Raw genomic sequence first — 15,415 nt, forward strand, 5'->3', positions numbered from 1 at the left:
GAGTGCCAGAACAGTTATTGGAAGATTGTGGAGGCAGATGTTGGTAAGACCCCAGACGATGTTGTGAATCAAATGGTTGAGCATGGTGTGACAAAATTGAAAAGGGTGAATACAAGACTGAGTGTGCGCAATATAGAGAATAAGGTAGATCAACTTGCAGCACAGTTGCAGATTAGCAGGTATGATCTTACAGGCATCACGGAATCATGGCTAGAAAATTATAGCTGGGAGCTTAATGTACAAGGATACACATCATATCAAAAAGATGGGCAGGAAAGCAGAGAGGGCGGCATTGCTCTGTTGGTTAAAAAAAAGAAATAAAATCATTAGAGAGGGGTGACAGGCTTGGAAAGTGTTGAATCATTGTGGATAGAGCTAAGGAACTGCAAGTGTGAAAAGACCCTAGTGAAAGTTGTATACAGCCCGCCAAACAGCAAAAGAATGTTACCTCAAAATTACAATGGGAGATAGAAAATGCATGCCACAAGGGCACGGGGGACTTCAATATGCAGGTACATTGGGAAAATCAGGTTGGTGCTGGATTGCAGGACAGGAAGTTTCTAGAGTACTGACGAGATGGCTTTTTAGAGCAGTGCATGGTTGAGTCCACTAAAAGATCAGCTATTCTGGATTGGGTGTTATGCAATGAGCCAGAATTGATTAGAGAACTTCAGGTAAAAGAACCCATTGGGGCAAGTGATCATAACATTATCAAATTCACCCTAAAATTTGAGGAGAAGCTGAAGTCAGATGTATCAGTATTACAGTGGAGTAAATGGAATTACAGAGGCATGAGAGAGGAGTTGGCCAGAATTGATTGGAAAAGAACACTGGCAGGGATGACGGCAGAGCAGCAATGGCTGGAATTTGTGGAAGCAATTCAGAAGGCACAGGATGTATACATCCCAAAGAGGAAGAAGTATTCTAAAGGCAAGATGACACAACCATGGAATACAAAAGGAGTCAAAGCCAACATAAGAGCCAAAGAGAGGGCATATAGTAGAACAAAGATTCAAAGATTAGTGGGAAGTTAGAGGATTGGGAAGCTTTTAAAAACCAACAGAAGATAACTTTAAAAAAAAAGTCATGAAGGAGGTAATGATGGAATACAAAAGTAGAGTTAGCCAATAATATTAAAGAGGATATCAGAAGTTTCTTCAGATACATAAAGTATAAAAGAGAGATGAGAGAAGATGTTGGATTGCTGGAAAGATAGTAATGGGGACAACAAAATAGCAGATGAACAGAATAAGTATTTTGGACCAGTCTTCACTGTGGAAGACACTAGCCAAATGGTGGAAGTTTCAGGTGTCAGTGGCATGAAGTATGTGAAGTTACCATTACTAAAGAGAACGTTCTTGGGAAACTGGAAGGCCTGAAGGTAGATAAGTCACCTGAACCAGATGGTGTATGCCCCAGGATTTTGAAAGAAGTGGTTGAAGAGATCATGGAGGTATTAGTAATGATTTCTCAAGAATCACTAGATTCTGGAAGACTGGATAATTGCCAATGTCACTTCACCCTTCAAGAAGGGAGAGAGGCAGATGAAAGGAAACCATCGTCAGACCTCATTGGTTAGATTCAATTATTGAGAATGAGGTCTCAGGGTACTTGGAGGCACATGATAAAATAGGCCGTAGTCAGCATGGTTTCCTCAAGGGAAAATCTTGCCTGACAAATCTGTTGGAATTCTTTAAGAAGTAGAAAGCAGGATAGACAAAGAAGATCAGTTGATGTTGTGTACTTGGATTTTCAGAAGGCGTTTGACAAGATGCCACACATGAGGCTGCTTCACAAGCTACAAGCCCATGGGATCACAAGGGAGATTCTAGCATTGATAAAGCAGTGGCCGAATGGCAGGAGACAAAGAGTGGGAATAAAAGGAGCCTTTTCTGACTGGCTGCCAGGGACTAGTGATGTTCCTTAGGGATGTGTGTTAGGACCGATTCTTTTTACGTTATATGTCAATGATTTGGATGACGGAATTGATGGCTTCGTTGCAAAGATTGCAGATTGTATGAAGATGGATGAAGAGGCAGGTAGTTTTGAGGAAGTAGAGAGGCCACCGAAGGACTCAGACAGATTAGGGGAATGGACAAGAAATGACAGATGAAATACAGTGTTGGGAAGTGTATGACCATGCACTTTGGTAGAAGAAATGGAAAGGTTGACTATTTTCTAAATGGAGAGAAAATACAAATAACTGAGGTGCAAAGGGACTTGGGAGTCCTTGTGCAGGATTCCATAGACATAGACATACTTTATTGATCCTGAGGGAAATTGAGTTTCGTTACAGCTGCACCAACCAAGAATAGAGCATAAATATAGAAATACAAAAACCACAAACAATCAGACCACAATGTCCAAGCTATGCCAGATGGAAATAAGTCCAGGACCAGCCTTTTGGCTCAGGGTGTCTGACCCTCCACGGGAGGAGCTGCAAAGTTCGATGGCCACAGGCAGGAACAACCTCCCATGATGCCCAGTGTTGTATCTCAGTGGAATATGGCCGGAGTCCAACAGCAAAAAGTTCAATATTGGGGCTACAAACACGTTCCTGGATTGTAATTTGACCAGGATTGCACCATCCATTGTTAACCAGAACAGCAAGCCCCCAACTCCTTTATGCTTACCGCTCTCAGTGCACTTCCGGTCAGCCCGAACAGTCTGGAAGCCCTCCATGGAAAAGTTTTGGTTGGGTATGTCCACGTGCAGTCCAAATGGAGAACTCCTCTTCTCCATAAGTCTCTGTTGTCTCGACCTGGTCCTCTTTCCTCACCTTTTTGATCCCCCTCTGCATCCTCTGTGTGTTTTCCTCCAGATTTCAGCCGGGGTTTCCGCCGCTCTGTTCGCTAAACCGGCCGGCAGAAGCGCAATCAACTGGTCCCTGGAATAAACAATGCGACCATATTGCTGCCCCGCTAATGAGACCTGTCCGAATGTAACTATTTACAGCGCTAAAAACCCAGATAAAATTCTCTCCACCAGCATGTTAGAGAGGGTGAAGCTTCAACGTATTACCGTGGGAAAAAAATACAACAGATAAAAAAGTAAGAAAACTAGTCGGAACAGCTGTAACAGGCTGCATGCACGACCAGTGCATGTGCACTTAAGGGTTAATTTGCAGGTTGAGTCTGTGGTGAGGAAGGCAAATGCAATGTTAGCATTCATTTCAAAAGGATTAGAATATAAATGCAAGGATGTGATGTTGAGACTTTGTAAAGCATTGGTGAGGCTTCACCTGGAGTATTGTGAGCAGGTATAGTCATAGTCATACTTTATTGATCCTGAGGGAAATTGGTTTTTGTTACAGTTGCACCTTAAATAATTAAATAGTAATATGTAAATTATGCCAGGAAATAAGTCCAGGACCAGCCTATTGGCTCAGGGTGTCTGACCCTCCAAGGGAGGAGTTGTAAAGTTTGATGGCCACAGACAGGAATTACTTCCTATGACGCTCTGTGTTGCATCTTGGTGGAATGAGTCTCTGGCTGAATGTACTCCTGTGCCCAACCAGTCCATTATGTAGTGGATGGGAGACATTGTCCAAGATGGCATGCAACTTCGACAGCATCCTTATCTGAGTCCCCTTATCTAAGAAAGGATGTGTTGAAACTGGAGAGGATTCAAAGGAGCTTCACAAAAATGATTCCAGGATTGAATGGCTTGTCATATGAAAAGCATCTGATGGCTCTGATGCTGTATTCACTAGAATTCAGAAGAATGAGGGGTGACCTCATTAAAACCTATCAAATGGTGAAAGACCTTAATAGAGTGGATGTAGAGAGGATGTTTCTTATGGTGGAAGATTCTAAGTCCAGAGGACACAGCCTCAGAATAGAGGGGCATCCTTTTAGAATCTTTAGCCAGAGGGTGGTGAATCTGTGAAATTCTTTGGCACAGGTAGCTGTGGAGGCCAAGTCTTTATGTATATTAAAGCAGAGGTTTATAGATTCTTAATTGATTGTGGTATGAAGGGATATGGGGAGAAAGCAGGAGATAGGGACTGAGAGGAAAATTGGATCAGCCTTGATGAAATGGCAGAGCAGACCTAAGGAGCCAAATGGCCTAATTCTGCTCCTATATTGATGGTCTTATAACATCTCTTCCTAGCTGATAGTCAACACATGCATACTTCAAGGATGCATGCTTAGCTCACTGCTCTACTCTTTCCAGACTCTTGACTGTGTGGTTCGGGACAGCTCAAATGTCATTCATACATTTGCAGATGATACTCCTGTTGTTGATAAAATCTCAGATGGCATTGAAAAGATATACAGGATTCAGAAAGGTTGGCTGTTTGAGTATTATCACAGTAACAACCTCTCACTGAATGTCAGCAAGACTCAGGAAATGATTGTGGACTTCAGGAACGGGAAGTTGGGAGAAACCACATCAGTCGTCTTTGAGGGGTTAGCAGTGGAAAGGGTATGCAGCTTGAAGTTCCTGGATGTCAACACTAATGCAATCACAAAGTAAGCATGCTAGCAGCTCCACTTCATTAGGAGTTTGTAGAGATTTGGTATGTCACCAAAGACTCTTGCAAATTTCTGTAGCTTTATAGTGGAGAACATTTTGTCTGGTGCCATCACAGTCTGGTGTGGAGGTTCTAATGCATAGGATCACAAGAAGTTGTAGACTTAGTCAGTTCCATCACAGATGCAACGTTTCCCACCATCAAGGACATCTTCAAAAGCTGGTGCCTCAAGAAGGCAGCGTTCCTCAGTTGAAGTCCCTCACTATCCAGAATATTCCGTCTTGTTACTGCCCTCAGAGAAGTACAGGAGCCTGAAGACCTATATTCAGCAATTCAGGAACAGCTTTCTTCCCTCTGCCATCAGATTTCTGAATGGCATGTGAGCATTACCTCATCAATCTTTCTGCACTATTTATTTTGTAATTTACAGTAATTTTATTTCTTTGGACAGTACTGCTACCGCAAAACGACAAATTTCACATGTACAGTAAGACTGATTTATAAACCTGTTCTGAAATTAAATTGCTTGATTGTTTCTTAACAAAGGTAAAACAGAAAGGAAGTAAATTTGTATGATAACTGAGAGTGGCATTTTGCAATGAGACACTTGCATTGTCGCTCCTAATTTTCATCATGGTTAGTTAATACTGATACCAACTACTAATACTAACACTTCCACTAATGTGATTTATCTCATTGGAGTGGGATATAGCAACTGCCATAGGATTGACAGGAAATGCTGAATAGCCTCTTACTGTATTCAGGGTTTCTATGTAAAAATATGTGCACACTATTGGGATGATTGATCCATAATTTCCTGTTCGTTTATCACTTTTTAAAAAAACTTTTAGGAGACTGATCGACGCACACGTTCAAAGTTTGAAGTAAATTTATTATCAAAGTACTAACTTGAAATTCATTTTCTTGCAGGCATTTACAGGGGAAAATGAAGTAATACAGTAAGATTTTATAAATAATATATATTTGTAAACCCTTTGCAATAACCTGGTTTTCTTCATTAATTTTTCAAAAAATGTGGTCTGGTCTTCATCCAAGTCACAATAATAGACAAACACAATCTGCCTAAACTAATGACACACAAACAATTGTACTTCTTGTCAGTACTGAGTACACCATTTAAACAATTACAGTCTAGGTTCAAAAAAGAATTTGAACCTGTGATGTAATGCCTTGTACAAAAGTTATTTGGAGTCAGGTGTTCCAATCGATGAGATGAGATTGGAGGTGTGGGTCGGAGAGGTGCCCTGCCAATTTAAAAATAAAGACACACAAAGTCAGGTTACTTTCTTTCTCAAGAAAGATCTGTTTGTGTGCACCCATGCCTCACTCAAACAACTTGTCAGAGGGCCTTAGAAGAATTGTAGAGGTGCATGAAGCTGAAAAAGGCTACAAAAGCATTTCCAAAGACCTGAGTGTTGTCAGTCCATAGTAAGAGGAATGGTCTACAAATGGAGGAAATTCATTGCTATTTCTACTCTGCCTAGGAATGGGCATCCTGCAAAGATCACACCAGGAATACAATATGCAATGCTGAAGAAGGTGAAAGAGAACCCAGTGGTACAGGTGCACATTCCTTTATCTGAAATTCTGAAATCCAAAATGCTCTGAAAGCCGAAGTTTCTTTTTTCGCCAACAGCTGACGTCACTCAGGTGTGACGTGGCAGCAATGGCAGAAGCCGCCAGACATCAGTTGTGGCTTAGCGCTCATACTTGTTACACGAGCGTTTGCTGTTCGCTGATATTTTGTGTTCACTGTTGACTTTGTGTTTAATTTCACTGTGAAAATGTCAAAAAGAGCTGCAGATATCCCCAAGGGTAACAATGAGAAAAAGAGAAGGAAGCATCTATCATTATCAATAACGCAGAAAGTGGAGTTATTGCAGAAGCTTGATCGTGGTGTGTCTGTGCGGCGTCTTACTATAGAAAATAGTGTTGGAACTACCACTGTATATGATTTAAATAAACAGAATGACAAGTTACTGAAGTTTTATAGTGACAGTGACATTCTACATTTATTCTAATAAGTCATTTACCATGTGTTTGATTCAGTTCGTTTGAAGCTGTATATTTTTATGTTTTATTGAATGTTTTTGTTTGAAATAAAATTTCTTCTTGTCATTATTCCCTGAACAATACAGTATAACAATTATTTACATTGTGTTAGGTAATGTAAGTAATCTAGAGATGATTTAAAGTATATGGGAGGATGTGCGTAGGTTTGGTGCGCCGCTGGGTCCTAAAGTCCACCGCACTGAGGCAGGTTAAATAAGGGTCTTGAGCATACGTGTTTTTTGGTATTGGTAGGGGAGGGGGGTCCTGAAATCCAAAAAATTCTGAATTCCGAAATGCAACTGGCCCCAAGGATTTCGGATAAGGGATTGTGGACCTGTAACAGCAAAAGACCTGCAGGAATAGCTAAAGTCTCTGTTCATGTGTCCACTATAAGAAAAACACTGAACAAAAATGGTGTTCATGGAAGGACACCAGGGAGGAAGCCACTGCTCTCAAAAGACATTGCTGCATGTCTCAAACTTGTAAAAGACTACCTGGATGCTCCACAATACTTCTGGGACAATGTTCTGTGGATAGATGTTTGGAGGAAAATAAGGCACTGCACACCAACAACAAAACCTCATCCCAACCGTGAAGCATGGTGGAAGGAGCATCACGGAGGATGTTAGGGTAGCGGTCCGCCACCTGAAACTTAACAGAAGTTGGATGATGCATCAAGACAATGATCTGAAACACAAGAGTAAATCAACATCAGAGTGGGTTTAAAAAGAGAGAAAAAAAAATTGTATTTTGGAATGGCCAAGTCCGAGTCCAGACCTTAACCGATTTGAGATGCTATGGCATGACCTGAACAGGGCTGTTCATGCAATGTATCCCAGAAATATTGATGGATTGAAACAGTTTTGTATGGAAGAATGATCAAAAATTTCACCTCGCCAATGTGCAAGTCTGATCAGCAGCTACAGGAAATGTTTGGTGGAGATTATTGCTGCTAAAGTAAATTCTACCAGTTATTAAATACAAGGGTTCACATACATTTTTCAGCCTGGACTGTAAATAATTAAATAATGTGTTCAATAAAGACATGAAAAGTACAATTGTTTGTGCGTTATTAGTTTAGGCAGATTGTGTTTGTCTATTGTGTCTTAGATGAGCATCAGACCACATTTTATTGAGTAAATAATGCAGAAAACCAGGTAAATGCGAAAGGTTCACAAACTTTTTCTTACAACTGCACAAATGTTTGTTTGTGTCTGTATGTATATGTGTATTTGTTTTCTGACACTTCTATGCATTTGAAATTTCTTTCTATTTCTCGTAAACTAGGAAGAACTGAGGAAGGCCATCAACCTCAAACATTAACTCTGTTATTTGTCTATACAAATACTCTGATTGTCATTTGAGCAAGTCGTGTTTATACTAGTTCCTTGGAAACCCTAGGATGGAAGCCTTTAGCATCTGGAGATTTGTTGGTCCTTAATTTTTCCATTAGTTGTAGGACTCTTGTCTCTGAATCATCAATATTCTAAATCTGTGGATATCCATAATGTTTTCCTCTTCCTCCGCCAAGTATGACACAATATCATTATTTTAATTTACAGTAGCACTATCACTTTTATCAGGTTAAGATTGCTAATGTGACTGTAAACATTTTGATTTGATTCTGCTACCTGGTGCCTCTTTCCAACTTAAGAATTTCTGTGGAACTACAAAATTAGATATTTCTTTAATTGGTTGAGATAATGTTTCATTAAAGTAAACATTGTTTATCAGGATGCCCCGTTCCCTTACCAACCCATTTCTGATCTAAGATCGTTGGGATGGGTAAGAATTGAATAATTTAATTGAAAACATCTTTTGATCTGGTCTTGTACTTGTCCAGTATATTTCTAGTTTAATGTTATTTTGCATATAAGATAACACAATGAAATAGAGATGACACTTTTGAGTTTTGTCAATATCACGCTACTGTATTTACCTACAGGGGTTCCCTACCCGGGGCCCATGGACACTTTGCTTAATGGTATTGGTCAATTCCATTAAAAAAAAAGGTTGGGAGCTCCTGCTAATCTAGCATTTTATGGTACTTAATCATCATTGTAATATCAATGTTTTGTGTACTATGGATATTCATTTTCTTTGCCCTTAAAACCAATATTGGATTTAGAGCAACTTGTATTCACAGAAGGGGTAAGGAGCTTAAAATAATCTGCTAAAAGGATGGAACCTTTAATCACTCTTTAATCTGCTGGAAAATAGGATAATACAAATAGACTTTGAAATTGGATTTTCATCATAAATTACTCCAATGCAATGTAGTCTCCAGCTGCAACAGCGATTGTTAACTATAATTTTCATTGGTTCGTATACTAAATTGCTATAGCCTTCAGTTTATTCCATGTTTTTCAGTGGCAATATCTATTAATTTGAATAAATTTATGAATTTATGGCCATAATGCTATAATATTTGCTATAACCAGCACATTATATTTTGAATTTATCATTTGAATCAGGGCTACCTTCCTGTTGGATTTCTGATTTTTCTTTCAGTTATTTCCCAGTCTCACCTGGTCCTTGCTGTTCATGTCATGCTTGGTACCTCAATCATACTTTGATGTCATGTCAAGTTATGTGTTGTTGCAAACTGCCTGCTCGTCTTTGCAAGATAAGCAGACTGGTAGTTGTAAGGTACTGTGTTACCACTGCTGTAAACTATCATTGGGTGCCAATCCCATTTAACCTGTGCTCTTAGAATAATGCTTAACTACTAATTTATTGTTTCACTAATTTCTAGGAAAATTTGCTTCATAGAGGCAAAGGAATTGCTCTCCTAGACCCTTGGGCAATGGTGCTGACTTTGGTTAAAATAGTGTCATGTGAGGAAATCTGGAATGTAGAAATATGAGGTGGTGGTGATTGTGCCAACAAGCGTACTGATTGCTTCAAGGTTAATATTGACATCCTGGACTTATGCATTTCTTGTCGTTTGTGGAATGAGCATGCAAATAATGCTAACTGATATGAAATATTTAAAGCAATGTGTAAGCTCCAGTCTAGGTCACCAGGCTGTCTAAAACTTTGACAATCCCCCATAGATGTGTGGTGGAGAGTATATTGATTGGCTGCATCACAGCCTGGTATGGAAACACCAATGCCTTTGAAGAGAAAATCTTTCAAATTGTAATGGATACGACCCAGTCCATCATGGGTAAAGCCCTCCCCATCGTTGAGCACATCTACATTTGGTGTTGTCACAGGAAAGCAGCATCCATCATCGGGGACCCCCATCACTCAGGTCATGCTCTCTTCTTGCTGCTGCGATCAGGAAGAAGGTACAGGAATCTTTTGACTCTCACCACCAGGTTCAGGAACAGTTATTATCCTTGGGGCCAATGTCCAAAACACAGAACATACAGTCACAAAAATAATATTGGCACAAGTCTCTAAACTGGCATGGCCTGAAGATTGATAGTGCTTGGGATGTTGTGCGGGAGCCACATATCTGTAAGAACAAGTACACAAAAGTTCTTCAACTTGTGCTAGGTCAGCGGAAGCTGAATGCAAACCAGTTTGTCTTCCAGGGAGTGAACACTGGAGAGCAGCACCAACAGGAAAGCCAGCCTGCAGGGGCCAGACCCCAACCATCTGGATTTCAGAGCCCACAGAGCATCTGTTCTCTCCCACACCACCTCTGGCACCTCCTCCCTGGATAGCTGTAACAGGTAACACCAGGGCATGAAGGCCTGGTACATGCAACAACTGAGGCCACACAGCTTCCCTGCCATCAGTCTTTCCAATGAACTGGGCTTGCAGTTTTTTCCATTACCAATATCCAACAGAGCCTTATTCTTAGGAGAAAAGTGTTTTCACCTTTTGTTGGACCTGGAGAAGCCATTGCGACCAGGCGTGCCTCCATCGTTATCTCTTCTCCATCCACTCATCATCAATTAGCAGTGTTTCAACATTCGGGTACCTGGGCATTATTAGTTCACAGGACCTCATCTAGGGGAACCATAACTCATCCTTTAACAAGGGCTCAGCAAAAGATGTATTCTGACACCAGCTGGTAACATTCTGTCTTCCCCAAAGCATACTGGTACAATTCTACAGTGCCATCCTGGAGAGCATCCTCACGTCAGTCATAATTGCCTGGTTTGGTGTAGCATCCTCTCACAATATATGAAAACTACAGTGAACTGTCAGGTCAACAGAAAAGGTCATTGGCTACACAGGAAAAATGATTGTGGATGCTAAAAATCCTGCAAAAGCCTCTTTTACGCTAACTTTAGAAGTTTCTTCCCCAGGCAGTTAATCTGATCAACAATTCTAATTACACCGCCCCCCCCCCCATTTATTACCTCTGTCACTATACTGAACCATACACACGTTAAACCACTTTTTATAATGCTATTTGAATTGTAAATACACGCTGATATTAATTATGCACATTTTATTCTATATCTGTACTTTAACTTCTAACTTTATTTTTTACATAATTCTTTATAATTGTTGAATGCAGCTTTTTGTTACATTCACACCCTGACCAATGCACCATAGCAAATTGCTAATACGTGTACAGTACATGGCAAATAAAATTGGTCCTTGATCCTCCATCTTTGATTTATTTCTTTTCTTTTAAGAATGCCACATAATTTAAGGGTGTTAAGGATGATCTGATGTAGATCTCTGCATTTTAATTAATCTTGAACTTATTTTATCCTCCCCTCCCCGATTAACATAAATTATTCAATTGAAGACGTGTGCAATTTCATATGTTTCTGCTTTAGCTTTTGAGATTTGCTTTTATGTTATGATTAACGATGCTGCTTTTGACATTTTGCAGTTTGACATTAAAAACCATCGTACCTTTCTGAAACGAACTAAATATGATGAATTACGATCAGAAGACTTGTTTGTTGGCAGTATGATTACTGTATACGCTCGTCAGCTGCGATTGGTGGACTATGGGGACCAATATACAGCACGCAGACTGGGAAGTAAGAAGCAGAAGTAAGAAGTTAATTCCTAAGTATGTTTACAGATCCAGTTAATTACTGATGAGAATTAGACCTCGTACTGTGTTGCAGCATTTTTTGATTTGCCATTTTGAATTTTAAGCTGAGTGCTTAATTGCTGTCATAAATGTTGTAAATATTTGGATTATTTCTTTGTATTCTGTTTACAGATGTTAGATCCTAGATAGTTGATTTGAGTTGCATATAACCAGATTGATGCTAGTACTCTTACTGGTATTTTCCAGTAAATTGAAGATGTTTTAATGCCCAGTATGTCTGACTATGGCAGTTGTGAAATATCCACCACATGTTTACTGATTCCTGTAGCAATTTCAATACTACTCACTCCCACCCTCCCTTCTTTAAGGATTCCATTCCATTCTCCCAGTTCCAATGTGTCTGGTGTATCCAGTCCAATGAAAAGACTGTATACATGCACTCAGTGGTCACTGTATTAGGTACACCTGCAATCAGCCAGTCATGTGGCAACAACTCAATGCATCAAAGCATGCAAACAGGGTCAAGAGGTTCAGTTGTTCAGACCAAACATCAGAATGGGGAAGAAATGTGACCTAAGTGACTTTGACTGTGAAATGATTGTTGGCAATAGACAGGGTGATTTGAGTATCTCAGAAACTGCTGATCTCCTGGGATTTTCATGCAGAATAGTTCCTAGGTTTTACGGAGAATGATGGGAAAAACAAAAAAAAATCTAGTGAGAGACAGTTCTGTGGGCAAAAATGCTTTGACAATCAGAGAAGTCAGAGGAGAATGGCCAGATTGATTGAAGCTGAGAATAAGGCAACAGTACTCAAATAACCATGTGTTACGACAGTGGTGTGCAGAAGAGCATCTCTAAAGGCAAAACATGTTGAATATTGAAATAGATGGGCTACAGCAGTGGAAGACCACAGGCATACACTAAGTGACCACTTCATTAGAAACAGGGGCACCTAATAATCGGCCATTGAGTGTGTTTGCCACCGTGGCTTTCTGAGCGGTGGCTTCTCTCTCTGCCACATCTGACTACATGCCACCTATATTCTGCATTTCTATTCTCCCACCCTCTTCTGGAAAGTGCAGGGATTGTGCTCCTCTACTAGTCATATCCCACCAGTTTCTGTAAACAATGGATTATCCTTTGCAATTTCCATCACCAGGCTTATCTTCCCTCCCTCCTTCTTTCAGCATTCTGAAGGGATTTTTCTGTTTGATTCCCTGGTCCATTTTTGTTCACTTCAATCATTCTCCTTATCAAAGCATTCTCCCATATAACCAACGATACATCATGTACTATTTGTGCTATTTCACCTCATCTCTTCTCATTGTCCAGGTGTTCAAGCAGTCTTTCCAAGTGAAGCATTGATTCAGTTACATTCCTATCCAATTCTATTGCATTTGGTGCTCGCGATATGGCCTCCTGTTCACTAGAGAAAGCAAATGCAGATTAAGTGACTACTTTGTGCAGCACCTGTCTTCAGTTCCAAGGGCTGGCCCTAAGCTGCTGGTTGCCCTTCCACCCCGTCCTCCTCCATCTGTCTGTGAATCTCTACACTGTTGTTATGTGGTTCATCATAAGCTTGTTCTTTTGTCAGGGTATTTTCTAGCCTTCTAGACTTGATATCTAATTGTTTAATTTCAGGTAACTCATTTATTCTGCCCGGTTCTGCAGTGGGTCTTCGATCTGTAATATTTGTTCAATTTTTATTTCTTTGGAGCACAACCTAACTTTCCTACAGCTGTCATTTCATAGTTGTTGCATTCTGCTGTTCATGTTTCTTTTCTGTCACTCTCACTCACAACCAGATGCCTTCAGCAGCTTATCCTAGCAAAACTCTGTCCTTGCCATGTCACAACTACAGGTTTCCCCCGCCATCCGAAGGTAGAGCGTTCCTATGAAACGGTTTGTCAGCTGGAGTGTCGTAAAGCGAAGAAGCAATTACCATTTGTTTATATGGGAAAATTTTGTGAACGTTCGCAGACCCAAAAATAACCTACCAAATCATGCCAAATAACACACAAAACCTAAAATAACAGTAACATATAGTAAAAGCAGGAATGATATGATAAATACACAGCCTATATAAAGTAGAAATACTTTTCCACAATCATTACTGAACTGTTCTCCGTAGCGAAAATCTCACACGAGCGCCGTCGGCAGAAAATCTCACACAAGCGCTGTTGGCAAGAACACTCTCTCCAGTAACCATTAAGCTATGAAGCTGCCAAATCATACCAAATAACACACAAAAATACACAGCCTATATAAAGTAGAAATACGGTGTAGTATCACTTACCGGAATCGGGACAGCGCCGAGCACACTGATGATGGTGTGTTAGGCTGAGTCGGAGTTTGGGTGGTGCAGTGGCCCCCACCCTCCAGGCCGCCGAGCGATACATTGCCGCGAAGCGTGCAGGAATGTAGCGGTAGCCGGGAGGCACACAGCACATCTTTAAGAAAAAAACCGAAATAAACATGCTAATTAATTAGGTGCTGCCCGACTCGTAATTGTCGACCCAGATCAGAGGGGATTGCCAACTGCGTCGTCTCTGATCTGGGCCAACAATTACGTGTCGGTGGCACCTAATTAATTAGCATGTTTATTTCAGCTTTTTTCTTAAAGATGTGCTGTGTGCCTCCTGGCTACTGCTGCATTCACCGTAAATCGGTATCTGTCTGTGGCCTGGGTGTTGGAGTGGTGGGACACTGGGGTGTCATCTCGTCGTCTGTTTCCATTAGAGCAGGCGGCTCATCTTCTCCTATGACTGCCCGCCTCGATGTCGAAGGTCGAGGCTCGTCGTCTGATGTGGAAGGCTTGCTTGACTGCTGAGCCTCGCGCGTTTTTCTATCACAGTTCTTTGTCAGGACTCAAACCATCCTGCAAATATCTTCTAAACCGACGTACCCTTTCAAAATTAAAGTCGTACTTTATCATTACTCATTCGGTTTCGATTGTTATCCTTTTTTCTTCCAATTGCATCAGCTCTTCATCTATCAGTTCTTGGTCATGGGATGCCAAAATCTCTTCAACATCATCTTCGTCAGCTTCTACAAGCCAAACTCACTTTGTCCTTACTTCGTTCACCACGATCAAAACGCTTAATTATGTCTAGTTTTATGCTAAGTGTAACACTCTTACAAGCTCTTTTAGGCTTTTCCTATACCATAGAACTCATCTTGCAAACAGGCATGTGTTTAAGCAATGCCGGCGAGAATACCGTTCCAAATCCGGGGAGAGCGGTAACTCGGGGCGCACGCTGCCTTTCATCACGCGCTGATTTTTTTTTCGTAACAGTGAAAATACCTTCTGAAAGCGAAAACAGGGTACTAATGTAGGTCTTTCGTAACAGTGAGGTTTCGTAAAGCGAACGTTTGAAAAGCAGGGGACACCTGCACTCCTTTTTGTTCTATTTCCTTTCCCTACCACCTCCATGTAAATTAAAGCTAACTTGTTTTCTTTCCATTTGTGACAATGTACATTCGCCCTGAATCATTTACTCTTTCTCTTTCTGTAGAAGCTGCTTAACTTGCTTTGTGCTTCCAGCATTTCATGTTTTTAACCTTAGATTTTCAGCATCTGCAATGTTTTCATTGCTAGTTCTGAAATGCCCCCTTTGAAGGCAGAGTGCCTGCTGTGTGGTTTATCACTGCATATATCATGAAATTTGTGGTTTTTCAGCAGCAGTATAGTGCAATACATAAAAAAAAAATACTATAAATTACAATAGGAAATATATGTAAACTTAATTAAGTCATCCAAAAAGTGAGGCAGTTTTCAGGGTTACTTCATTGTCCATTTAGGAATCTGATGGTGGAGGGGAAGAAACTGTTCCTAAAACATTGAGTGTGTACCTTCCGGCTACTGAACCTCCTCTCTGATAGTAGTAA

General features: G+C 40.6%; 1 protein-coding gene across 7 annotated transcripts in view; it reads left to right on the plus strand.

Moving 5' to 3' along the window:
* The window catches only part of nme7 (NME/NM23 family member 7), a 259,259-nt gene that overhangs the window by 152,825 nt on the left and 91,019 nt on the right, over window positions 1–15,415 (plus strand). For all 7 annotated transcript variants that reach the window (XM_063050744.1, XM_063050742.1, XM_063050746.1 and 4 more), the window contains one exon: window positions 11,355–11,521. In XM_063050744.1, coding sequence (XP_062906814.1) covers window positions 11,355–11,521 — 167 coding nt within the window. The remainder of the gene's footprint in view (window positions 1–11,354; window positions 11,522–15,415) is intronic.

This window comes from Mobula hypostoma, chromosome 6 (assembly GCF_963921235.1).
Source record: "Mobula hypostoma chromosome 6, sMobHyp1.1, whole genome shotgun sequence".
Classification (NCBI taxonomy): Eukaryota; Metazoa; Chordata; class Chondrichthyes; order Myliobatiformes; family Myliobatidae; genus Mobula; species Mobula hypostoma.